Genomic DNA, 25,402 nt, shown 5'->3' on the forward strand with positions numbered 1-25,402 from the left:
CTACGCAGGAGCTTTGTCGTTGCCAGTCTGGTTCATTAAGTCTGCGCCGGGGTAGCGTTTTCGTAGACTCAACCGGAGCTCGAGCTCTACCACCCCGGGTGCTCCTTCAAGCGGTTCAAGTCCGACAAATCAGTCGTAAGCAGAGCCTTGATGTCATTGATGAAACCTTGTTTCTAAACGCCATCGTCGTGTACGCTTGGCTGATATTTGCGCTGCCTCCGTGGTGCGAGCGACGACTTCAAGTGCTCCATTTCCACGACGTCTGACACCACGATACCTTCGTAACTCACATCTTGACGGAGTAGGGCATTCATTGAATTCGAGTTGACAATGGTGGGAATGCCGCTCGCAGAGATGTATATCTCCATCCTTGAATTGTTGGGAAAATGTAGGCGAGCAGATCGAAGTCAGAAGTCGTAGACGTGGGATAATTCGCGAGTGCCATCCAGCGTCTTGAACGTGGTGCAGATCGGGACGCTCAAGCAGGCTCCATCCTCAAAAGCATGGACAGAGAAGATCAGCTCGTGGATCATATAATTAAAGTCGGCATGTACCGCTTCTTCGATGCGAATACGGCATTGTGTGGTTGGCTGTGGCAATTGGACTCGGCAGTACGGCTGGACTACCCAGGAGTGGCGCGATGTCCTGTCGCGCGCTCAAGAAATCGTGATGAAGTAGAACGACGACCATACTTCTTCCCTTTGGCATTGACTCAGTCCATGGGCGACATTCGTCACAGGATTAGGAGATCAGCACAGCCAATCTCAACTCCGATCTGATCTACTATTGCTGCATCGGCGCTCAGAATACGCTTGCCTCCTGAACCCTTGGTCCTATCCTTGAGCCCTCGCAGCAGCCGGCATTCATCCGCATGAGATGCTCTTGTGAACAGCGAGGACTGTGGCAATTTGAGCATTCTTGATACTTTCTTCTTTCGGTTTGTTTGACCCGGTGTGGGAAGTGACAACCAGAAGTCTTGATCGGAACGCGTCCTGTTCGTCGCGAATTTTGCCGAGAAGAATTGCAGCAACGTTGGATTTCACGACAAGAAGCAGATTTCTCGAACATGAAAGACGCGTCCGTCGTATCTGATCGTATCGATTCGTGCGCAAGCGCTTCCTCCATCTCCCAGATCAAATGTTGATCCTTATTGTTAGTCATCACTCTATAACTTTACCAAGCAACCACCCCCGGAATTTCCTGGCCACTGACTCACAAACATTCTCTAACATACTCACGCCAAGTCAAAAGCCAAAATGCCGATGCCTGCGGACCTCCATGCCAAGTGCGCGCGCCTGCACGCGGACCTGTCGCGCCACTTGCTGGCGTGGCCGTTCCTGGCGCCCGTGGACCCCGTGGCGCTCAACGTGCCCACGTACTTCGACGTGATCGCGCACCCCATGGATCTCAGCACAATGGGCGCCAAGCTCAACGGCGGCGAATACCGCGACCCCGCCGAGTACCGCGCCGACCTGCTGCTCATGTTCGCGAACGCCGTCGAGTTCAACCAGGACGACGAGCGCGAGGACTCGGTGGCCAACATGGCGCGCAAGTTCCGCGGTGTGGCGCTGGCCCAGTGGGACCGCTTCTTCTCGGAGGCGGCCACGGCCGACTGGGCGCAGCAAGCAGAGCTGCAGCTGCAGCAGCGCTTCGTGCAGCGCGCCAAGGAGAGCCGCGTTCACAACCGGTGGAAACGGGACTCATTCGTGGCCAGACTCAACCGAGACAAGTTGGACGAGCGCACACGCCTCGCAGCGTCCAGTGCCGAGTAGTTAGGTCTAGCTTTTGAGAACAATTTCTTTAGTTTTTAGGATGGATGATGCATATTTGCATGTTTCTCGGAGAGTCGTCCGTTATCTTTTTTTCTTTTTGCCGTGGAGCAGTTTAGCTTTTGTTTTCGGGATGGAGGGGCGACGTCATGTGGCCAAGGGCAGTCGATCGAGACCGCCGCAGCTCCCGGGCAACTCGATTTATGACCTGACGCTGGACGCGACGTTCGAGTTTGATGGTGGGTCGGGATTCGGAGCCACGTTGCCGTCCAACACACCCATGAAGGCGGTGCCTGGAGCACGGGCAGCAATGAAGTCGCCCATGACGGTGGGAGTGGATTCGGCTGCGAGCCAGAAGTTCACGTTCACTACTGCAGAGGAATACACGTCGCCAAAGAAGATCCCAGTGTTTCCGGGGACGCTGCATAGCCCGGAACGCAAGCACAAGCCGCATCGAGCCAAACCTCCACCTGGACACGCAGCAAAAGAGGCGCAAGTGGCTTCACCTGGGGCTAAAGCAGCGAGCGATGCGTTTCCTGCGCCAACTGGAGTTTCGTGGGAAGGCGAGGTTGGACGACCGAAGCGGGAGGCTTCGCCTCGGCGTTTTCTCCGCACTACACTTGCTCGGTCGTATGGCGAGCAAGGAGGCGAAGAAGATGAAGAAAAGGCTGCTATCAACCAGCGGGATCGGCGTCCGTCAGAGTTCATAGGCCATCATGACCCGGTAACTGGGACGTCTAGCGTGATCGTAGCAGACGCAGCTGCTGAAGCGGCGGCAGCATCAGCGACAGCTTTTCTTAAGACAGGCGAGGATACTATCGCCTTCTTTGCGCGCAATGGATCGGATAGCGAGATCAAGTTTGTGCATCTAAATCGCGCGGAAACTGGGTTAACGTTCCGACCGTATGATCTTGTGGTCGTTGCACAGGACGACGTGACTCCGAATGAGCACTTTACGATGTCGTCTAGCGGACTTGTGCACGTTAGCACTGGCAGTCCCTCCGAGTTCATTGCGCTGGCGGAGTGGATGCGTCAGTCTACGATGTTCAACGTGCTTACGTCGTTACGCTTCTTTAAGCACTACCTCGTAAACAAGGCGTTTTCACTTTGGTGTGCCAACGTGCGCTATAAGCTTTACTGCCGCCAACGCAAGCGGCTGAGCACGAAATTGTTTTTGGCGAAGGAAAGCTTTTGTGTTCCTTTGCTACAGGTAAAGAAGGTGATGAGCACTGAGCTGATGGGTGTTGTTTTGCTGGATCTGCGCGCTCAAAAGACGTACGAAAGCTCGGCTTTTGTGGAGTACCAGGGCACTAAACGTGCTGAAGGCTCGAAGCAGTTTGAGGTATGCATTGAGAAATTGCAGTCGATCATTCAGCGTGTCTGCTCCGATGTGAAAAATTTGACGAAATCGTCAAACCCACAAGAGGATTTTATGTCCGATATGTCACTGGGGGCAATGGGAACCAGTCAGGAAAAGACCAAGTCGATTGTAGCTGTCAAGGCGGAGCAACAACGACGACGGAGACTCTTTCGCCGAGCCGCTGAGGAGGCAGGCATGATTGCGGACTTCATCCGTCTTATTGACTGCATCGCTGTTGAGAGTCTTGTGATTCTGGCTGTGCAGAGCTGCGCCAACTTTCTTTGCGAGCTGAACAAAGTTCCCCGTAAGACAGGACTCTTTGAGACGACATTATTTTTCGGAGAGCAGTCCACCATTTTTGCCCCAACAAGTGAACAAATTCAGCACATAGTAATAGCTATGACGGATGATATCGTGAGCACCGTGAATTCAGTCTCGCGTGTGCTATACCTCCGACCATTTGCTGCCTATGTGGGAAACGTTGTTGCGGACGCGCCGCACGTGGGCTCTACCATTACGAGCAGCGTCGCGTTCGGGCAGATCCGTAAGGAACTTGTTGCCAAGATCGCAAGCGATTATGCCGAGGCCTCTGAATATGTGAAAATCTTTGACAACGTGCGGCCTATCTACGAGTACGACAAGGTTTGGGACCTGGAGGAGTATTCACAACGTGCCCACACGGTCACCACGCTCAAGGCAGACATGCTACAAATTAGCACGTGGGAGAAGGAGCTCGAAAAAATGCGAGCTGGTCAGACTATCGGCATTCTACACGTGGAGAGCAGGAAACTGAAACAGACATTAATCCCCATGACGACAGCTAAGTTGGATGCTATGAAGGGTTTAGTGAAAGACTTGGCGCGTGCACGATGTAAAACTCAGCTGGGTGAGTACAAGCAGCGCATTCAGTCCCTGCTACAGCGTCCACAACACTTGAAAGAGTTTGCCGGGCATGTGGAGCGTGTGCAAACTTTGAAGTCAAAGCAGAAAGCGCTCGCAAAAAACACGAATGTGGTAGACGAGCTGTACCGTCTTCTGGGTACCTACGGCGTACGCATCTCATCAGAAGACATGGTGCAGTTAGATGACCTACGTGGTGTACAAGAGAGCTATAAGGAAGAGACTGAGGCTGTTGAGGCTTTCGTAACGAGTCGTTTGGGTGAGATGACTCAGCAGTTGGACGCTAATATTCAGCGCCTCGACGAGCAAGTACTTCAGTTGCACAACCAGCTGCAAGGTGGACTTTTCATTGATGCAACTCACTTCGAGGATCCATCAGTGGTTAAGAATGAACTGGAAAGTGTGAAGCAGCGGCTCACTCAGCTGGATGAACTCTCGAAGCAGTATACAGAGTATCAGTCGCTGTTTAATCTTACGCCATTTAAGTACCTGAACCTGCAGGCAACACAAGAGTACTTTGCCACAGTCGACTCACTTTGGACGGCAGTTGAAAAGTGGAACGAGCTGTACTTGGGTGCCATGACTAGCCCGTTCGTAGAAGTGAATGCGGAGGAGCTTTCAAAGGATGTCGCTGTAGCATTTAAGGATGCCTACGCATTGCACAAGAAATTGAGCAACGATGTTACTGCCGTGCTCAAGGACCGCACGGCTGAATTCAAGCTGAAGATGCCTACCGTTCTTGAACTGGGCAACCCAGCAATGAAAGATCGTCACTGGGAGAAAATCTTCAAGGCACTGCGGCAGCCTTGGTATCCTGGTATTTTGTTTACACTCGAAAACCTCGTAGCGTATGACGTGCTAGACATGAAAGACCTTGTTGGTGAAATGTCGGCAGCAGCTTCCGGCGAGGCCCAGATTGAGGCATCACTGCTCAAGATTAAGCATGGGTGGGAGCAAATGGAGTTCACTTGCGTAAGCCACCGCGACCAAAACGACGTGTTCATCCTTGGAAGTCTTGAAGATATTCTAATGCTGCTTGAAGATAATCAAGTGGGTCTTCAAACAATGATGGGGTCACGGTTTATCATGGGCGTGAAAGATGAAGTGGAGCGCTGGGGCAAGCGGCTGTCGCTCCTATCGGACACACTGGATGAGTGGATCGCTTGCCAGCGCAGTTGGATGTATTTGGAGACCATTTTCTGCGCCGAAGACATTCAAAAGCAACTTCCTGTGGAGGCCCAAAAGTTCGCACTCGTTGACAAAAACTGGAAGTCGACTATGCTACGAACAAAGAACGACCCCAGTGTGATTAGATCGGTGGAAGGTGGATCTGAGCTCTTGGATCAGTTCCGTATGTCGAACAAGTTGCTTGAAGAGATTCAAAAGTCCCTAGAGGACTATCTCGAAACCAAACGCATGGCATTCCCACGATTTTACTTCCTATCAAATGACGAGCTGCTGGAAATCCTGTCACAGACCCGTGATCCACGCGCAGTTCAGCCGCACTTAGGCAAATGCTTCGACGCTATGAAGAGTGTGCGCTTCGATGATACGCCCGGTTCAGCTAGTAACGTTGTAAACGCCATGGTGAGCGGTGAAGGTGAGCTCGTTGTGTTCCCTAATCAGGTTATAGCAAAGGGTCCGGTGGAAGCTTGGCTTACTGAGGTGGAGAAAGCGATGCGCGCAAGTCTGTATGAGGACGGTGTCAAGGCGCTTATGAACTACCCCATCGAAGATGCTATTGATCGCAAAGATTGGCTATTCGGATATTCAGCGCAGATGATCATTCTCGTTGATCAGGTCTTTTGGACGCGAAATGTCACGGAAGCCATCGCACAAGTTGAGAGCGGCAGCGATCCGCAAGCTGTTGGCGAGTTCCTACAATTCAGCTTGAAGCAGATTGATGGTATGGTGCAGCTTGTGCGTGGGCCACTGACGAAACTGCAACGCATTCTCATGGGTGCTGTCATCACTATTGATGTGCACGCTCGAGATGTAGTACGCTCATTGTCTGATAGTAACGTATCTTCGCTGAGTGACTTTGAGTGGACTCGACAGCTGCGGTACTATTGGGAGGATGACGTGAAGAACTTTGTGGCTAGACAAACCAACACGCGCTTCATCTACGGATATGAATATCTTGGCAATTCACCGAGACTTGTGATCACGCCCCTGACGGACATTTGCTACATGACACTCACGGGTGCACTGCATCTACGTTTAGGTGGCGCTCCTGCTGGACCAGCCGGTACAGGCAAAACAGAAACCACGAAAGATTTGGCTAAAGCGCTTGCAGTGCAGTGTGTCGTCTTCAACTGCTCGGATGGACTGGATTACAAGATTATGGGACGATTTTTCTCTGGCCTCGCTCAGGCTGGTGCATGGGCATGCTTCGACGAGTTCAACCGCATTGATATCGAAGTTTTGTCTGTGATTGCTCAGCAGGTACTTTGCATTCAACAGGCCATTGTAGCTGACGTGGACGAGTTTGAGTTTGAAGGCAATCTCATTAGACTCAACACAGGTTTTGGCGTTTTCATTACAATGAATCCGGGTTATGCTGGACGTACGGAGCTTCCAGATAACTTGAAGGCACTTTTCCGCCCCGTTGCTATGATGGTGCCGGACTACCGTTTAATTGCCGAGATCGTGCTTTTCTCGGAGGGGTTTGCGAATGCTTTGCCGCTGTCGCATAAGATGACTCAGCTTTACTCGCTCTCCAGTGAGCAATTGTCAAAGCAAGATCACTACGATTTCGGTATGCGAGCCGTCAAGTCTGTGTTGGTTGCTGCTGGCCAGTTAAAACGCAAGGAACCCGAAATGCATGAGGATCTGCTTCTCATCCGAGCTATGCGAGACAGTAATGTACCTAAGTTCCTTGAGCAGGATCTCCCATTGTTTCGCGGAATTATTGCAGACCTCTTCCCAGGCGTTGTGGTGCCTTTTGTCGACTATGGGCTACTCCAGAAAGCCATTGAGCAACAGTTGGACCTGCTTCACTTGCAACAAGTGCCATCATTTATCACGAAGGCGATTCAGGTTCACGAGACGCAGTTGGTCCGTCACGGTATGATGCTTGTCGGTGAAGCTGGTAGTGGAAAGACCACGAATGGATACGTGCTGGCGAGAGCGCTGACTCAACTCTACCAAGATGGTGTTGTTGACCGCGATGGGTTTTACAAAGAGGTCCAGCGTCTCATCCTCAACCCGAAATCTATCTCCGCAGGGCAGTTGTATGGTGAGTTCAATCTCCTAACGAACGAGTGGACTGATGGACTAGTACCGAAGTTGGTTCGACAGTGTGTACAGGAAGCCGCTGAGTCTGACAACCGCAACTGGGTCATTTTTGACGGACCCGTGGATGCTGTTTGGATTGAGAACATGAATACGGTGTTGGACGACAACAAGACATTGTGCTTATCGAACAGTGAGCGAATCAAACTGCCCCACACACTTCACATGATGTTTGAGGTACAGGATCTCCGTGTAGCCTCGCCGGCTACTGTCAGCCGTTGTGGCATGGTGTATATGGAGCAAGTGCACGTAGGATTGACATCCTTGGCGCGAACCTGGAAAGTGACGACGTTGGAACCGATTCTATCGGCCTATCCAGAGCTGTGCGATATGCTTCTCTTGTTGATTGAGACTCATGTTCCTGTGGCGATTGATTTTGTCCGCGAAAACTGCCGAGAAAAGGTGCCCAGCAACAATGCTAACCTGATGCAGAGCTGTCTCAATCTCCTGGCATCCTGTCTCGCTAGCGGTGCTGTGCAAACCGCTGGTGCTAGCAATTTAGCGGGACTTATGCGCATGTATTTTGTATTCGCTGTTACGTGGTCTGTCGGAGCAAACATCGACGACGCATCGCGTCCAAAATTCAATGACTTCTCCATGGGCCAATTCCGTTCACTGATCGACAGCAGTCCTGACGGCACACCCGTGACTAATGTGTACGAAGTGGTAGTAGATGACTCAACTGGTCAGTGGGCCTCGTGGATCGATAAGACCCCGACTTTCACGTTTGTTCCCGGAGCGTCGTATTTCACGATGGTGGTGCCCACGCAAGACACGACGCGCTTTCGGTATCTCTTGGAGAAGCTCATGCTTTCAGATCATCACGTGCTGTATAGTGGCGAGACTGGTGTTGGCAAATCTGTTATTGTCCAGTCGTTCTTGGATGATATGGCTAAGACAGATAGCTGCATTGCGTCTACCATGAGTTACTCGGCGCAAACCAAGCCTCGCAACCTAAACGAGATGTTCGAGCTAAAGCTGGACAAAAAGCGAAAGAACTTGCTGGGTCCACCTGTTGGAAAGCGCATGCTATTCTTTGTGGATGATTTGAATATGCCGGCGCTCGAAATCTATGGCGCGCAGCCTCCTAACGAGTTGTTGCGGCAAGTTATCGACCAAGGTGGTTTCTACGACACATCCAAAATGTTCTTTAAAAATGTGAAGGATGTGGTGTTTGCCGCCGCATGTGCTCCTCCTGGAGGTGGTCGCAGTGAAGTGACCCCGCGTCTGATGCGTCATTTCCACATGGTTTGGATTCCCAATCTCTCTGGTGAGGTTATGCAGCGGATCTTCTCGTCAATCCTCGGCGGTTTCCTCGGTGCAGAGTTGCCTGCAATGGCGCACATGGCAGCACCTATTGTGAGCGCTTCGGTGCAGCTGTACCAGCGCGTGGAGCTCGAGATGCTACCTACACCATCGAAGTCACATTACACGTTCAATCTTCGTGATCTTTCCAAAGTATTCCAGGGTGTGCTGATGGCGAAAAAGGAGAATGTACCGAACGAAGATGGCCTGCTAACACTTTGGCTGCATGAAGAAGCACGAGTTTTCCGTGATCGTCTGGTAGACGCTGATGATCGAGATTGGTTTAATGTGGCTTGTTCGCAACTACTCGAGGAGAGGCTCCGAGTTTCGTGGCCTCCCGCTCGCTTCGAGAATATTTTGTATGGCGATTACCTTACGCGCGAAAACCGTACGTACCGACCGATTGAAGATCTCGGACAGCTCAATTCACTCCTGTCAGAGTATCTCGAAGAGTACAACATCACGTTCCCGAGTCAGATGCACTTAGTGTTTTTCAACGATGCCATGCACCATATCTCGCGCATTTGCCGTGTTTTGCGACAGCCTCGCGGTAATGCTCTACTCGTTGGAGTTGGTGGCTCAGGTCGTCAGAGTCTTACACGTCTTGCTGCATTCATGGCGGATTACAAGTGTTTCTCGATCGAAATTACTCGTGGATATGGCGCCAATGAATTTCACGAAGACCTCAAGAAGATCCTTATGACTGCAGGCGCTCAAAACCAGCCTGTCGTTTTCCTGTTTTCGGATGCTCAAATCGTTCATGAATCCTTTCTTGAAGACATTAACAACGTCCTTAATACTGGTGAAGTGCCGAATCTTTATGCGAGCGACGAAGTGGAGAAAATTGTGGGTCTCGTTCGTCCATTGGCTCAGCAGGTGGGCAAAGTTACACGCGAAGATATTCTCCAGTACTACGTGACTCTTGTTCGTGATAATTTGCATGTGGTATTGGCATTTTCTCCTATCGGCGCTGGCTTCCGGAACCGCTGCCGCATGTTTCCGTCTCTCGTGAATTGCTGTACCATCGACTGGTTCAATGCATGGCCAGAAGACGCTCTTAACTCAGTGGCGAACCGCTTCTTCGCTACGAACGCTGAGGAGCTCGGTATTGACACACATGTGGACACATTGTGCCGCATGGCCGTGACAATTCACCGCAGTGTTGAAGAAGCTACTCTTCGGTTTTACGCCCAGCTAAAGCGTCGTAACTACACCACTCCTACGAGTTACTTGGAGCTGATTCGACTGTACGTGGATATGCTGCGTACACATCGCCAGCTCGTACGTGCGAAGGAAGCACGTTACCGCGGTGGCTTGCAAAAGCTTACGGAGACCGAGGAAGTCGTAGGCAACTTGAAGAGCTCACTTACTGAGTTGCAGCCGGTATTAGTCAAAGCTCAAAAGGACACATCGCTGCTGCTTGAACAGGTGTCAAAGGATCAGGCAGAAGCTGACAAACAGCAACAACTAATTCAGGCTGATGTCGAGGCTGCTAACAAGATTGCTGACGAAGTGAAGGTGATCAAGGACGACTGTCAGAAGGACTTGGATGAAGCTATGCCCGCATATTACGCGTCAATCAAAGCGCTGTCACAGTTGAAAAAGGATGATATTACGGTGTTGAAGACGTTCACCAATCCCCCGAGACTTGTGGGTGTCACAATGAACGCTGTGTGCCTTCTATTCGGCTCAAAGCAAGAGTGGAACGAGGCCAAAAAGCTGCTTAACGATATGAAGTTTCTGGACAAACTCAAAGAGTTCGACAAGGACAATATTCCGCCGAAGACGATTCGCCAGCTTCAGAAGTTTATGACTGACGAAGAGTTTACACCTGAAACGCTGAGCAGTATCTCCACCGCTGCAACATCGCTTTGTATGTGGGTGCGAGCCATGTATACGTATGATACCGTTGCCAAGAACATTGCTCCAAAGAAGGAGAACCTTAAGGCAGCCGAGCAGCGACTCGAAGAGGAGCAAAAACAGCTTGATGTCAAGCAAAGCGGATTGAATGCGGTGCTCAAGAAAGTAGCTGACCTGAAACGAACACTTGAGGATGCCCAAAAGAAGAAAGTAGATTTGGAGAAGCAGTCGGAGAAGACGCAGGCACAGCTCATACGCGCTGAGCGGTTGATCGACTCGCTGGGCGAGGAGCAAGGCCGTTGGAAAGAGTGCGCTGAAAACCTGGGAAAGGATATGATCAATCTAGTCGGTGACATGATCCTGTCCGCAGGCTGCATCGCGTACCTTGGCCCATTTACATCGGAATACCGTCACGAGCTTCAAGCGAAATGGGTCTCGTTCTGCAAGGCTAGCAATTTACCGGTTGATAGTCATTTCTCCTTCCAGCGCGTGCTAGCCGACCCCGTTGTAGTACGTGAGTGGAATATCATGGGCTTGCCGGCTGACACCTTCTCAATTGAGAATGGGTTATTCACAACCATGGGGCGCCGCTGGCCGCTTATGATCGATCCCCAAGGACAAGCCAACAAATGGATCAAGAACATGTATAAAGCATCAAACTCACTCCAGATCATTAAGCTATCGCAAAAGGACTTCCTGCGTACGTTGGAAAATGCGATCCGGTACGGCTCGCCCGTGATGCTGGAGAATGTGGAAGAGGACCTGGATCCTTCATTGGAGCCCGTGCTATTGAAGCAAGTGTTCAAGCGTGGCGGCCAGAACCTTCTGCATCTTGGTGACAGTGATGTCCCATACAGCGACAACTTTCGGTTCTACATCACCACAAAGCTTGCAAACCCGCATTACATGCCTGAGATCTGCATTAAGGTTACAATTATCAACTTTACGGTCACGCTGACAGGACTCGAGGACCAGTTGTTGGTGGACGTTGTGCGAAGTGAGCGTCCTGACCTAGAGCAGAAGAAGAACGAGCTTACAGTGAACATTGCAGCCGATAAAAAGCAGCTCAAGGAGATCGAAGACAAGATTCTGTACATGCTTGAGAACTCCAAGGGTAACATTTTGGATGATGAAGAGCTCATCGACACACTAGCTCACAGTAAGGTAACATCTTCTGCGATTAAGACTCGTATGGCTGAGGCAGAGACGACATCCTTGGAGATCGACCAAACTCGTGAAGGGTACCGCTGTGTTGCTGTACGTGGATCGATTATCTACTTCGCAATCGCGAATCTTGCGCTTGTGGACCCCATGTACCAGTATTCGCTGCAGTTCTACCAGAAGCTATTCGTGATGCGGCTTCAAAACTCGACCAAGTCCGAAGTGCTGGAAGAACGTTTGGAGATTCTCATGCAGGATATCACCGTATCCATGTTTGTAAACGTTTGTCGCGGGCTGTTCGAGAAAGACAAGATTATTTACGCGTTTATGATCGCATCAAGTATTCTTTTACATCGCGGGGCGATCTCTTCCAGCGAATGGAACTTTTACCTGGTGGGCGATAAGAGAAGTTCAGCCGTTCAAGCCGCACAGGCTGAATCGTGTGGTCTTACGCGTCCGTCTTGGCTGTCTGACAGGGTGTGGAAGACTGTCGTTGGTATGAAGGATACTTCTCCGGCATTTACTGACCTGGCCTCGTCCGTTGGACAGCACGCAACGGAGTGGAAACGTGCAATGGTTCTGGCCGACTTACCGCATGCCGAAGCACTACCGGAACCCTGGGAATCGACGCTTACGAACTTCCAAAAGCTGCTAATCTTGCGCGTCTTCCGAGAGGAAATGCTCGTCTTTGGAACGCGCGAGTTCGTCGGACGTGAGCTGGGCAAATTCTTCACCGAGTCTCCACCGTTCGATCTTGGAGGCTGTTATCGAGACTCAAAGCCGGAGACACCGCTGATCTTCGTACTTTCACCGGGCGCCGATATCAACGACTACCTTTTGGAGCTCGCCAAACAAGAAGGCAAAGATGGAGCTGGTCTGAAGATTATCTCGCTTGGGCAAGGCCAAGGCCCGATTGCTGAAGCTCTCATGAAACAAGCTAAACAGACGGGTGATTGGGTGTGTCTGCAAAACTGTCATTTGGCTGTATCATGGCTAGGACGGCTTGAGCAGATCTTGGAGCAATCAGCGACGGAGGAGATGCACGAGGAGTTTAGGCTGTGGCTCACCAGTATGCCAAGTTCTCGGTTCCCCGTGCCTATCCTGCAGAATGGAATCAAGATCACGAATGAGCCTCCGAAGGGTATCAAGGCAAACCTAGGACGTACGTTCCTTGACATGAAAGAGGCCGATTTCGAAGGCTGCACGAAGCCGCGTGAGTTCAAGAAGCTGCTATTCGCGCTAGCCTTCTACAACGCTGTGTGTCTTGAGCGACGCAAGTTTGGTGCTGTTGGCTGGAACATCCCGTACGAGTGGATGAACAGCGACTTAAAGACAGGAATGCAGCAGGTACGGCTGTATCTGGAGGAACAGGAAGAGGTGCCGTACCTGACGCTGAACGTCATGGTAGCGGACATTTCCTACGGTGGTCGCATAACGGACCGCTGGGACAAGCGAACGAACTCGAGTATCATGCGCAAGCTCTTCTGCAAAGGAGTCATGGACGACTCGTACAAGTTCACCACCTCGGGACTCTACTATGCGCCAGTCGAAGGCTCTCTGGTTACTGTCCGCGAGTACGTGAGCTCACTGCCGACAGCAGATGCCCCTGACATCTTCGGTCTTCACGCCAACGCAGACATCACATTCCAGCAAAAGGAAACTGGTCAGCTGCTGGGCACGATATTGAAGATGCTGGGTGGAGGTGGCGATAGCGGCGGCGGCAGTGCCGCGCAGAGTAATGACAGCATTGTTATGGAGATGGTGCTAGCGATCCAAGAACGCATGCCCGATGCGTTCATGGAGAGCAAGGCGCACCCATCGACCTTCCAAGAAGCAGCAGGCGGTAGTCGTAACTCACTGGGCGTGTTCCTGTCGCAGGAGATGATCCGCTTCAATGTGCTGATTCAAGTCATGAAGACGACACTTGAGATGCTCAAGCGTGCGATCAAGGGGCTGGTGGTCATGTCTGGTCCGCTCGAGAAAATGTACAATGGGTTTTTGATCCAGCAAATTCCAAGCGAGTGGGAGAATGCTGGATATCCGTGCCTGAAGCCGTTGGCCTCTTGGATAGAAGACTTCGTCATACGAATCACGTTGACCAACGACTGGCTCGTGCAAGGGCCGCCGTTGAGTTTCTGGCTGTCAGGCTTTTTCTTTCCACAGGGCTTCATGACAGCCGTCAAGCAGTCATTCTCTCGAGACAAGAAAATCGCCATTGACGCGCTCGTTGTCTCGTGCGAGATCATGGCACAGGACAAAGAGAAGTACAAAGCTGCGCCGCCTTTCGGCGTGTACATCTTCGGGCTCTTCATGGAAGGTGCGCGCTATGACCGCAACACGCGAATGATGGCCGAGTCCATCCCGAACGAGCTCTTCGATCGCATGCCTGTTATCTGGCTCAAGCCCATGCGACGAGAAGAGTACAAGCCGTCGGACGTGTACGAGTGCCCGCTGTACAAGACCTCCATCCGCGCCGGCACACTCTCCACCACAGGCCACTCCACCAACTTTGTCGTCGCTCTTGACGTTCCCACAGACAAAAGCCCCGACCACTGGATCCGCCGTGGCTGTGCAATGCTCTGTATGCTAGACACCTAGTCAACAACAATGTGAGACGAGATAAAAATCAACTAACTTTACAATTGTCGTCTCCAACTTCTCTAGTGGGTCGTCCCCACTCGTCGCTTCTTCCAGACTGCAATCTCCTGGTTTGCCTGCACCCTCTCCTCGGCCGACAAAGCATAATAAGACCTTTTCATCTCGCGTTCCCACTAAAAAATAATGTCAGTAAAAAGTCTCCAACAAGTACTAAAAACTCATATCTCACCTGCTTCACTTCCCGGACCGAGTGCCGCGGGGGCTCGTACGTGTGCATGGCCTTGAACTTCTTGTTGTGTCTGGCCAGCAGCGCCTCGACGTTGTTCACCTCCGTCTTCTCTCTCTTCCTGCCTGTCTGCTTTCTATTGCCGGCATCTTTTCTCTCGGCCAGCGGTTTCCTCTTTGTCTTTCTCTCCTCGGTGTTCACTGTAGCCACTTGAAAGGGCTCCTGCACCGCTCGCATCTCCTTGAGGCTCTTCCGCTTGGTCTTAAGCTGCTTGTTGTGCTGCAGGACACTTTCTCGGCGATTAGTGCCGTCTGGCTGTCGGTTCTCCTTGTCCATATTCCACTTTTTGTTTGATTTGGGTTTTGCTCGGTCCTGAAGTTGCTCCTGGAGGTTGCGCATCGACTTGGCCAGCTCGGCGCTGGGCTTCGAGTGCTCCGGGTGGGGGCAGTCGAACCACGGGTCGTGCTCACCCTCACGGTAGGGCGGCAGGGCCGCGCTGAGGTCCCGGAACGCCTGCGACGCGTCGAACTCGAACAAAGGATCCACGCGCGTCATGGCGGGAAGGTACAAGAGTGATTGTACCTTTGAATTTGGTTTAGATGCGCGGGAAAATCGGTCGTACTTAAGAGATATCGGATTGACAACTTGTCGACCGGCTGGATGGCTACATTATAATTTATGTATCCATTTGATGCGGAGCGTTGAATGCCGTACGAGGCTGCCGACGTCGGCACCGTTCGCTCGCCAGTCCAGAATCTAGACTCTAGATGCCAGTCCTTGCAGCCACCTTGAACTTAGCGGGGAACGCCTTGTGTTTCCTCGGATTGCCGGGCGTCCCGCAGCGGATTAAAACGATGGCCGACGATGTTGTATGATTCTGAGTATGGTCGCGATGATGACGGCGTGGGCTGCCCTGTTGACCACGCGAGTGCCTGGCGTTAAACGGTGGTCGACATCTTTGCTGTAACTTGCAGGGAATGCAAATCGCATTGTGTCCTGCATCTAGGCGGCGATTCCGGCGTGTTGCGTCCGAGTCTGAACCTCTGAGCGCGGCCATCCGGTGGTTCAGGAAGGCGACTCGAAAGCCTCGATTCGAGGCGATGGACGGGTCCAAAGCAAAACGCTCCCACTCGAGCGCGAGATCACCGGATTCGACTCCGATGGATGCTCCTCATCGGGTCGGCGTTAAAAAATCGGAGCCGGGCTCTTGCGCTTCAGCGGCTCGCTAACTCACTTCAACGTGCCACGTTCGTATACAGTACCGGCGTCGGTGTCGGTCTCGTTAGACTTTGGCTCGAGGAGGGATCCGTTGGAATGACTGCCTTGAACTTGCACGCGAGGCGCATCTTCGTGCGCTCTGCTGCTGAGTGCGCTGGCGAGGACCTCCTCGTGTCACCGCCTTGCCATCGTCTTCGGACTATCCGCCTGCCACTCGAGAGCTCACTTTTCAATTCTCCTTCGAGGGCGCAACCTCCTGTCTTCTCCACTTCGCGTCTCGACTATTATTCGTGCCTACACCGAAACAACGTCAACACTACCCCCGTCAACACTCCAATCTTCACCCCAACGACGACCATGGCAAGGAACTCGCACCTTGAGAAGAGCGACCACGGGTACCTGGAAGCGGGCACCCCGGAGCAGGGCGACCTGCAGTACCTTACGCCCGTGCACAACGTACCGTACATGGTCAAGAGCCAATTCGCCAAGGAGATGATGGCCGAGTTCGTCGCCACATTCGTGACCATGCTCTTCGGGCTGTCGTGCATGACGCAGACCGTGCTGAGTAGCGAGGCCAGTGGCAGCTTCGTGACTATCGCGCTGTGCTGGGGACTCGCCTTCTTCTTCGGCATCACCATTGGTGGCGGCGTGTCCGGTGCACACCTGAACCCGGCCGTGACCACGTCGCTGGCGCTGCTCAAGCTGCTGCCGTGGAAGAAGGTGCCGTTCTACATCCTCAACCAGGTCGTGGCCGCCTTTGTGGCTGCGCTCTTCGTGTACATCTTGTACCGGCCAATGTTTAATGAGGTGGACCCGGACCGGACGTCCACGCACACCATCTTCGCCACGTTCCCGCACGAGAACGTGGGCAACTTCACGTGCTTTTTGACCGAGTTCGTGGCCACGGCGCTCCTGATCCTGGGCATCCTGGCGCTGCTGGACCAGCACAACCGCCCGATCGGCCCCAAGGCCGCGCCCGCCGCCGTTGGAGCGTTGGTGAGCACCATCGCCATGGGTTTCGCCATGAACACGGGGCTGGCCATCAACCCCGCGCGCGACCTGGGGCCTCGTCTCTTCATGCTGTGCGCTGGCTGGGGCTCGCGCGTGTTCTCGCTCAACCATTACTACTTCTGGGTGCCGATTGTGGCTCCGATCACGGGAGGCGCTACGGGCGCCTTCGTGTACGAAGCGATGATCAGCTACCACCACCCGGAGAAGAACCGTGGGCCGCACCCGGAGTACCGATTCTAAGGTAGTGAGCGGCGGCGGCAGGAGTGTTCGTTTGCATGAGAACTTCTCTCTCATCGAGAAGTGCATTTGTTTGTGGTACACTGTTCAATATATTGGTTGACTTTTGCAGACTTGTGTAGTGACTGCTGCCCATAGTACGGAAGCCTGGTGGTATTAACTTTTTACAGTTCAGCTGCTACTCTTTACTGCCCGGAGTCGAATCCGGTGATCTCACGCTCGAGTGGGAGCGTTTTGCTTTGGACCCGTCCATCGCCTCGAATCGAGGCTTTCGAGTCGCCTTCCTGAAGCACCGGATGGCCGCGCTCAGAGGTTCAGACTCGGACGCAACACGCCGGAACCGTCGCCTAGATGCAGGACACAATGCGATTTGCATTCCCTGCAAGTTACAGCAAAGATGTCGGCCACCGTTTAACGCCAGGCACTCGCGTGGTCAACAGGGCAGCCCACGCCGTCATCATCGCGACCATACTCAGAATCATACAACATCGTCGGCCATCGTTTTAATCCGCTGCGGGACGCCCGGCAATGGGCGGCAGGGCCGCGCTGAGGTCCCGGAACGCCTGCGACGCGTCGAACTCGAACAAAGGATCCACGCGCGTCATGGCGGGAAGGTACAAGAGTGATTGTACCTTTGAATTTGGTTTAGATGCGCGGGAAAATCGGTCGTACTTAAGAGATATCGGATTGACAACTTGTCGACCGGCTGGATGGCTACATTATAATTTATGTATCCATTTGATGCGGAGCGTTGAATGCCGTACGAGGCTGCCGACGTCGGCACCGTTCGCTCGCCAGCACAAGGCGCTCCCCGCTAAGTTCAAGGTGGCTGCAAGGACTGGCATCTAGAGTCTAGATTCTGGACTGGCGAGCGAACGGTGCCAACGTTGGTTTGCGTCGAGAGTCTGTCAGTACCCGGTATCGACCGACCCCGCCAATATTGCCACCGATCTAGCACCAAGTAGGTTAAAGAATGCCTGTAAACTCCATTGCTTCTGCTCAACAGCATTGCTGTCTCCACAGAAACGATCAAGAGACCCAAAAAGGGAAAGATGACCAACAATAGCAACTTCAACCAACGTCCTATGTATGCCACACGATTCGTACTTAACACAGTTTCCCGCGCTCTAGCCTAGCAATAGCGACTGGCGGCAATGGAGCTCAGTGCTTGGCGTGAGGTTGTGCCTTACGGCGACTATCTGCAGCCGATCCACCTACAGATCGCGGATCCCAAATCTACACACGCATCTTCATCGTGTGGCAAAGAATCGCCGTCTCAATCGTCCCAGAACACTCGCCAGACCAGTCAAACGCCCACTGAAGCCCCCACGAGCGGAACTCCGAGCCTTCCAGCGCCTCCAGAGGTTTCCAGCGCTGCTAAAACGACCCAATATGCAGATGATTCAACGCAGAACACAACGGAGGTCCTAATTCTGCCACCTTTTGGTAGTGAGATTCTTAATCAAGGCGAGCAAATGGCTCTGAACGTCGGAGGACCGGTGTGGGCCATGGACTGGCTGCCATCCAAGCCAGCAGCCGACGCGGCGGCAGTAGCTGCTTCTCTGGTCAAGAGCAAGCAGAAGAAGCCTCGACGGGCCTCTGCAGCCTCGATAAACGGCTCCAAGAGGTCTGCAAAGGGGAAAGAGAACAATAAAGTCGAGACCCCAGAAGGAGAGACGACCGCAGCCTCTAATGGCAGTCCAGAGGCAGAAGAAGGCGTTAAATTGGAGTGGAGATTCCTTGCCTTGGCCACCCATCCGCCGTGCCAGGTGGAGGATGGGAAAGTGGTGAAAACCACGCCACCAGATCATTATTATGATGTGCCGGAGAGTGGCCGCAATTTGATTCAGATTTGGGCGGTGCCGGTGCGACGACCCAAGGCGACAGGAACAGGTCAGCACAAAGGAGAGGCAGCCAAGAGGAGACTTGTCAAGCCGAGGATGGTGCATGCAATAGACCACGACTATGGCGTGGCGTGGGACTTGCAGTGGTGTCCACTGGTGAAAAAATTCCCCAAGACGGATCGCCGGCAGAATATTTTAGGCATATTGGCAGCGTGTTTTGGAGACGGAACTGTACGGGTGCTGGAGGTTCCTGGGATACCCGAGGAAAGGTTGCAGGTGGATGTTAGGAAAGAGGCAGTGGTGGAGAAGAACGTCGCGGTTATGGTCGCCAAGCTGCCGCGTATTTTACAGCTGAGCGTGCAGTGGTCGCCGCACAATTGGAATATGCTTCTATCTGGTGGATCAGACGGTAAGGAAGGATGGAGGATATGCTGCGGTGACTGCAAGACTGAAGTTTGTATGTTGTGTAGGGTCCGTGTCAATGTGGAATATAAAGTCAGCGATTAGTGGGAGTGATAGTTTGGGGGATGATCGCGTTGAACCAGAACCTATAGAACCGCAACGGCGATTTCAAGATGGTAAGCTCGGCTACACTGCAGCATTCACCATTCATTCAGCGGAAGGTTTAACTATATTGTGTTTTGAACGACACAGCCGACACAATTGGAAAGCAGGAAGCGTTTGACTGGGGTTGTGGCTGGGTTGCTATACGTGCCGTTGCGTGGTCTCCATTTGGTGAGCATCTCTTCGCTACAACTGGAAATGTACGGGCATAATTTGCGCGGCTTCATTCCAAATGGTATAAAGACTCAATCTCGTTATTTATCGTTACAGGACTCGGTATTTAAGGTATGGGATATTCGTGAGCCTCGTGTGTGTCTTCGCTCGCATCGAATTCGGTCTACCTGGGGCCTGGCGCTTCAGTGGATGGATCAGACGTCAATCCAGATCTCGGGCGACCAGGGGTCTGTTTACATGTATGATATCCTGGTACGAAAAGCTCTTTTGGTGCTGCGAGGAGGTTTGTATGATTGTTTTGCTGACATTTAAATATTCGATGTGATTTTCACAGAGTGGCAGCTACCAGAAACTGCATTTTCACCCTCAAATCGACTCTCCTGTGTGGGATTTGCAATTTGCTCGGCGTGGCCCCATGCCCCTGCTCATTTCATCCTGTACTTCTGGCAGCATCCGCGCTGCCCCAGCCAAAAAGCTGTATCGCGCGCCCCAGACCTGTGTGGAAATATGCCGTCTATCTGGTGAAAAGGACTCGAGTGTTGAGAAGCCATTCAAGTCTCTCACCTTGTCTTTGGATAAACATTCGGTGGTGGGGTCTGCAGATACTGGAAGTTTAAATACGCGGGAGTTTTGCGAGCGGGATGCTGCTCTACACCGCCTGCGTCTCTCGTCATCCACAGCAGGCGATTATCCGTGCTATATGGCAGCTGGAGGCCAAGCAGGCCTTGTCATTCTGCTTGAGATGCAGGAAGTGCTAGATACGTTGATCCCTACGTTTTTCTTGCCACCTTCCAAAAAGATTGGCCGGCCTAAGAAGACGATGTTTGCTCCCGTGGGTGGTCGCCATGTCTCTCAAACAGGATCACCTATCGAGACTGAAGGCGTACCAGTACCAACACCAATACCAGTCACAACAGTTAATGCGGGGCGGAAGGCGCATACGCTTGGCAGCTTTGCCAAAGCAAAAGGCATGCGTACAGCCTTGAGCAAATACAAGAAGAAGTCGTCCGGTAAAGGTAAGGCGAGAGCAGGATCCCGTGCTAAGGCAAAACTCTCCGATAAAACCTTTATACAGGACGATGGAGAAGTTGAATTTGAAGACAGCATTGAAGATGAAAAAGAGCCTGAATTCGAAGAAGAAGAGGAAGACGAGGAAGAGGACGAGTCAGATTTGTCGCTCATGATGGGGGAGAGCTCGGATGACGACCGTATCAGTGTTTCGGACGATGAAATCGAAGAAGAGGAGACGGCTACTCCAAGTACTAACCCAGAGGAGGCTCGATTGATGAAAGAGTACCAGTTGGACTTGTCGGAGGAGGACGCGTACTTGCTAGCTCTCCAGATGTCCAAAGTTGACGATGTGGCAACTACAACTGTGCTAGAGGCTAACGCAAATGCACCCATCTCTTCTGTGGTGTCAGCGGTGTCGGCAGTACCAGGTGAATCACAGGAGAAAGACGAGGTTGGTCAGAAAGATGGTATCAAGACAAAGCCGAAGACGAAAGCCAAGTCAAAAACCACAGCTGCAGCAAAAACAGCGGCAAAACCGAAGACTGCAATGAAGGTGAGAGCTACTGCAAAACCGAAGGCCACAATGAAGGTGGCAGCTACAGCAAAACCGAAGTCTACAACGAAGGTGGCAACAACAGCAAAAACGAAAACAGCAGCCAGGAAACGTGCAAGACCGTCTAAAGCGACAACCGAGACACTTGATATCGCTGCAGAAGTCGCTCCGGGTGTTAAGGCTAGCGACGCCAACCAACGTGATGATAGTGGCGAAGCAGAATGCAAGGCTCCGACACCTTCTCCAGCGCTTGCAGCAGAAAAAGAGAAGGCAGTGGCTCCAAGTGCGGCAGGGACCCCGTTCGCGCCGAAGAAAGTTAAGAGAACTCAGCCCAAGAAGACACCTGTGAGGAAACTGATTCCAAAGTCGAAGAAGGACAGCCCCATGTTGCGTGAGGCAATCAACCAGGCAATGGCGTTGCAGGCGTTTGAGTACCAATTGGGTATGTCCGAAGAGTACGCGCTTAAAGAAGCTCTTCGGCTTTCTGAAATGGAGGGCAGCAACCGGCGTTCTTCACGAACCAAGCAACCAGTTTCGCATCTTACGTCTGAACCAGTGGGTACAGCTCTGCCAACGCCGACGCAACCGAAGCAGAAAACTCCAGCTACTCCGCGCACGAAGGGACCTCAGAACAAGACGAAGAAGACGAAAGAGCTGAAGGAGCTGCAGCCAAAGAACGATGCGGCTTCTGGAGAAGACCCGCAGCGCCAACGTCCACAAACTCCTCGTCGACTGCACTTCTCACCGCTCAACGGTAGCGAGGGTGGGGACCATGCAGTGATACCTGTATCAAACATCAATGGCGATACTCCAACAAAACAGCCTGCTGCACCTCATGTTGACTCAGTACCTACCGCAAAGGCGTTGCCGAAGAAACCATCGCCCAAGAAGTCTCCAGTAGTCAAATCAGCAAAAAAGCCGTCACCAAGGAAATCTCCAGTGGTCGAAGCAGTTCCAAAGAAGGCATCACCGAAGAAAACACTGGCAGCGGGAGTCGCGAAACCCGAGCAGAAGCAGCCCGCAAAGTCACCCGCCAGCGCCAAGAAAGCTTCGTCCGAGGTAAAATTGCCAGCCTCCGCAAGCGTCGCCGATGCTCCAGCTCCAACTCCGGAAGGTAAAAAGCCAGCTAAGCGCTCCAGAAGCACAGGAGCCAAGGCCTCTGCTGGTTCGAAGGCCGTGAAGAAGCGCAAGAAGACCACGGCTCCACGAAGCGGGCAACGAGACTCTGACGCTGCTCAAGGTGGCCCCATGTCCGAAGAGGACGCTCTCCTGTTGGCATTGAAAATGTCTGAAATTGAGTATTAGTTTCTTAAAAAAAAAGCAGCAATTTTCCGAAAACACTTTTTCAATGCGAAATTCAAGAGTGGTCCCTGCTCGGATCCATTGAGAATGGATCAATGGGTACATGACCTGCGGTGACCGCGCATCGATGACATTCAACAAATCTCTTCCTGGCGCCAATGTCTTCTGCTGCGTTGCTCGGCTGGTGGTCTCAGCTGAGCGCTACGTTCTGTGCGACCAAGACCGTGACTGAAGATGATATTGTCCGCAATATCTCCGTAGCCGACGGACAGCCTCAGTTGATTCTGGCAGCAAGTGACGGTCGAGTGGATCGACTCAATCTGTTGCTTCAGTACGAAAAGGCAGAGGTGAACGCTGTGACAGAAGATGGAGAGACGGCGCTGACTATTGCCGCAAACAAGGGACAAGTGGAGGCTGTGAGGGTTTTGGTGGAGTTTGGAGCAGATGTGGAGCTCCCCGGCTTGAAAGGGTGCACCCCATTGGTCTGTGCAGCTCTGGGAGGACATGAAGATGTCATTCGGCTGCTGTTACAGAAGAAGGCTAAGGTGGATGCCCAAGAGTCGAAGAATAAAGATTCGGCATTGATTTGTGCAGCTGAACTAGGACATTTGGAGGTGGTCAAGGTGTTGATGGAAAGCGGGGCCAATGCGGACCTCGCTCGTGGTAATGGGGACACGGCTCTCCTCGTGGCAGCTCAAGAAGGTCGTATGAAAATTGTTCTAGTGTTGGTAGATGGTGCGGCCGATATTGAGTTGAAGGGTGGAAATGGGGACACGCCGCTCATTCGAGCAGCCTCGTGTGGACAATTGGACGCTGTTCGGATGTTGATCCAGAAGAATGTTGTGGTCAATGCTCAGGCGGGTAATGGGGACACGGCACTCACTCGAGCAGCTAACAAAGGACACTTGGAAATCGCCAGGGTATTGATTGAAAGTGGGGCAGATGCGGAGCTAGCTGATGGTGAAGGGTTCACGCCTTTGATCTGTGCGACAAAAGAAGGCTATCTGGATATTGTTCGCCTTCTCATTGATAGTGGAGCTGGGGTTGATGTGGCCAATACCGAAGGAACCACACCGCTGATTCTTGCTGCTGAAAGAGGCCACACCGATGTCGTAAAATTCCTGGTTGAGAGCATGGCTGCGGTCGACTATCGAACTGCGAATGGAGACACTGCTTTAATCCAGGCGGCGTTTCTTGGTCGCTTCGAAGCAACTCGTGCTGTTGTCGAGGGTGGTGCTGCAATTGATCTAGCGCACACGGATGGGTATACGCCTTTGATGTGTGCAGCACAAGAGGGCTACGCGACGATCGTCGAGCTTTTGCTTCAGCACGGAGCTACAGTGAATGTTCAGGCCGTGAAAGGAGAGAGAGCCACGACAATCGCCGCCTTGAATGGCCACGTGGAAGTCATCCGTTTGCTGCTGGAGCATGGAGCCGATGTCAGTCTTGGAGATAGCAACAATTGCCCTCCACTGCTGGTAGCTGTAGATTCTGGTCATGTTGACATGATCGAACTGCTGCTCACTAACCAGGCGAGTGTTGATGCCCAAGACAATGATGGAGACACAGCTCTGCACGAGTGCATCTACGAGAAGCAGCTGGACTGTGCGCGAGCTCTCTTGAAATATGGAGCCGACCCGAATTTGCCAAATAATGCTGAATTCACGCCTTTGATGGCATCAGCGCAAGCAGGGAATGAGGAGTTTGTAAAGCTGCTCGTCGAGAGCAATGCCAATGTGGATGCGACAGAGAATAGCGGACGGACAGCGTTGTTGCTTGCTGCAGAGGACGGGCACCACGCAGTGGTTGAAACTTTACTAAACCACGGTGCGGCTATTGAAGCAACCGACGAGAGCGGCCAGACCGCACTAATGAAAGCTGCGTACCGAGGCCACGAGCACATCTTGCGTGTGCTTCTTGAAAATAACGCGAATACCGCTAAGGCAGACAACGCAAACCGTACCGCCTCCGACTACGCTCGGATGAACAACCGCATCGATGCTGAACGTGTGATTGTGGATTATCTCCTCGAGCACCCCGTTGATAAAGGAAGTGGCGATTCCTCGAACACCGGTGTGGCATTTTTGAGCGCTCCCGTCGCTCGTAAGAAACCAGAGTGGTTCCTTCCTAGTCGTGAGATCCGGAAAGAGAAAGACCCATTCAGTTTTGGTTCGTTTGGCAAGGTCTATCGCGGATGGTGGCTGAACTCGAACGTCGTGGTCAAGTGCGTGGTGGTGGAGTCTGACAAGGAGAAGCAAGCTTTCCACCGTGAAGCTCGAATCTGGCACCACGCTCGACACCCGAACATCCTGCCGTTCTTTGGGGCCTCGGACGAAGGCAAGCCGTACTTCTTCGTCTGCGAAGAAGCGACGAACGGCAATTTGATGGACTATCTGTACCGTCAGCGGAACGAAGGGCACGTGCTCGTGTGGCGCAAATTACACGAGGCAGCGTTGGGACTGCTGTTCCTGCATGAACGCGGCATCATACACAGTGATCTGAAGTGCAACCAAATTCTAGTCAGCAAGGACGGAGTTGCGATGTTGACAGATTTCGGGCTGAGCTTCGATTCTGCTGATGCGAGGGGAGTTGGCGAAACTCTCGGCGCTATCCGGTGGAAAGCACCCGAAGTGATCCGTAAGGTCGACCCCAGTATGCCAACACTCCAATCGGACATTTACTCGTTTGGGATGTGTATCGTGGAGGCCGTGACGGGCCAAGTGCCGTGGGGGAATCTACCTGACCCGGTGGTGAAGTTCCACGTGAGTCGCGAGCAGTTCCTCCCGAAACCCAAAGCTTTCCGAGATGATGGCCAGTGGGACTTAGTGAACGCCTTGTGCGCTTTCGACCCGGCAAAGCGGATGAAACTTTCAGACGCAGTCAACAAACTGCAGCATTTCGCGCAAGAAGAACTCATCCAAGAGCGCATTGCAGAGTACAACGAGGAGACCGCCAGCGAACTCGGTCTCTAAAAGACCGCAACATTCCAGACCACTTCAATTTCTACTGCAATGT

At 52.6% G+C, this 25,402-nt stretch overlaps 6 protein-coding genes across 6 annotated transcripts; 5 read left to right on the forward strand and 1 right to left on the reverse strand.

The window, feature by feature from the left end:
- Positions 1-1,256: 1,256 nt before the first annotated feature.
- On the forward strand, positions 1,257-1,772 carry KRP23_5433 (Transcription factor GTE10; the record flags this gene model as incomplete). Its single annotated transcript, XM_067890497.1, has 1 exon — positions 1,257-1,772. The coding sequence occupies one exon, from the start codon at positions 1,257-1,259 to the stop codon at positions 1,770-1,772; it is 516 nt and encodes a 171-aa protein (XP_067747039.1).
- A 130-nt stretch (positions 1,773-1,902) lies between these two features.
- Positions 1,903-14,247, forward strand: KRP23_5434 (Dynein axonemal heavy chain 6; the record flags this gene model as incomplete). Its single annotated transcript, XM_067890498.1, has 1 exon — positions 1,903-14,247. One exon carries the CDS (start codon positions 1,903-1,905, stop codon positions 14,245-14,247), a length of 12,345 nt encoding a protein of 4,114 aa, XP_067747040.1.
- A 62-nt stretch (positions 14,248-14,309) lies between these two features.
- KRP23_5435 (uncharacterized protein) lies at positions 14,310-15,028 on the reverse strand (the record flags this gene model as incomplete). Its single annotated transcript, XM_067890499.1, has 2 exons — positions 14,310-14,420; positions 14,477-15,028. The coding sequence occupies 2 exons, from the start codon at positions 15,026-15,028 to the stop codon at positions 14,310-14,312; spliced, it is 663 nt and encodes a 220-aa protein (XP_067747041.1).
- A 1,020-nt stretch (positions 15,029-16,048) lies between these two features.
- Positions 16,049-16,942, forward strand: KRP23_5436 (Aquaporin-10; the record flags this gene model as incomplete). Its single annotated transcript, XM_067890500.1, has 1 exon — positions 16,049-16,942. One exon carries the CDS (start codon positions 16,049-16,051, stop codon positions 16,940-16,942), a length of 894 nt encoding a protein of 297 aa, XP_067747042.1.
- A 1,151-nt stretch (positions 16,943-18,093) lies between these two features.
- Positions 18,094-22,390, forward strand: KRP23_5437 (Protein transport protein SEC31; the record flags this gene model as incomplete). The annotated part of the gene is made up of 5 exons (XM_067890502.1): positions 18,094-19,192; positions 19,254-19,361; positions 19,438-19,547; positions 19,618-19,773; positions 19,856-22,390. 5 exons carry the CDS (start codon positions 18,094-18,096, stop codon positions 22,388-22,390), a joined length of 4,008 nt encoding a protein of 1,335 aa, XP_067747043.1.
- Positions 22,391-22,545: 155 nt separating this feature from the next.
- On the forward strand, positions 22,546-25,359 carry KRP23_5438 (Ankyrin repeat domain-containing protein 50; the record flags this gene model as incomplete). Its single annotated transcript, XM_067890503.1, has 1 exon — positions 22,546-25,359. One exon carries the CDS (start codon positions 22,546-22,548, stop codon positions 25,357-25,359), a length of 2,814 nt encoding a protein of 937 aa, XP_067747044.1.
- Between the last annotated feature and the right edge of the window lie 43 nt (positions 25,360-25,402).

The sequence above is a fragment of the Phytophthora ramorum genome (genome assembly GCF_020800215.1).
Source record: "Phytophthora ramorum isolate Pr-102 chromosome Unknown Phyram_PR-102_s0004, whole genome shotgun sequence".
NCBI classification, from domain to species: Eukaryota; Oomycota; class Peronosporomycetes; order Peronosporales; family Peronosporaceae; genus Phytophthora; species Phytophthora ramorum.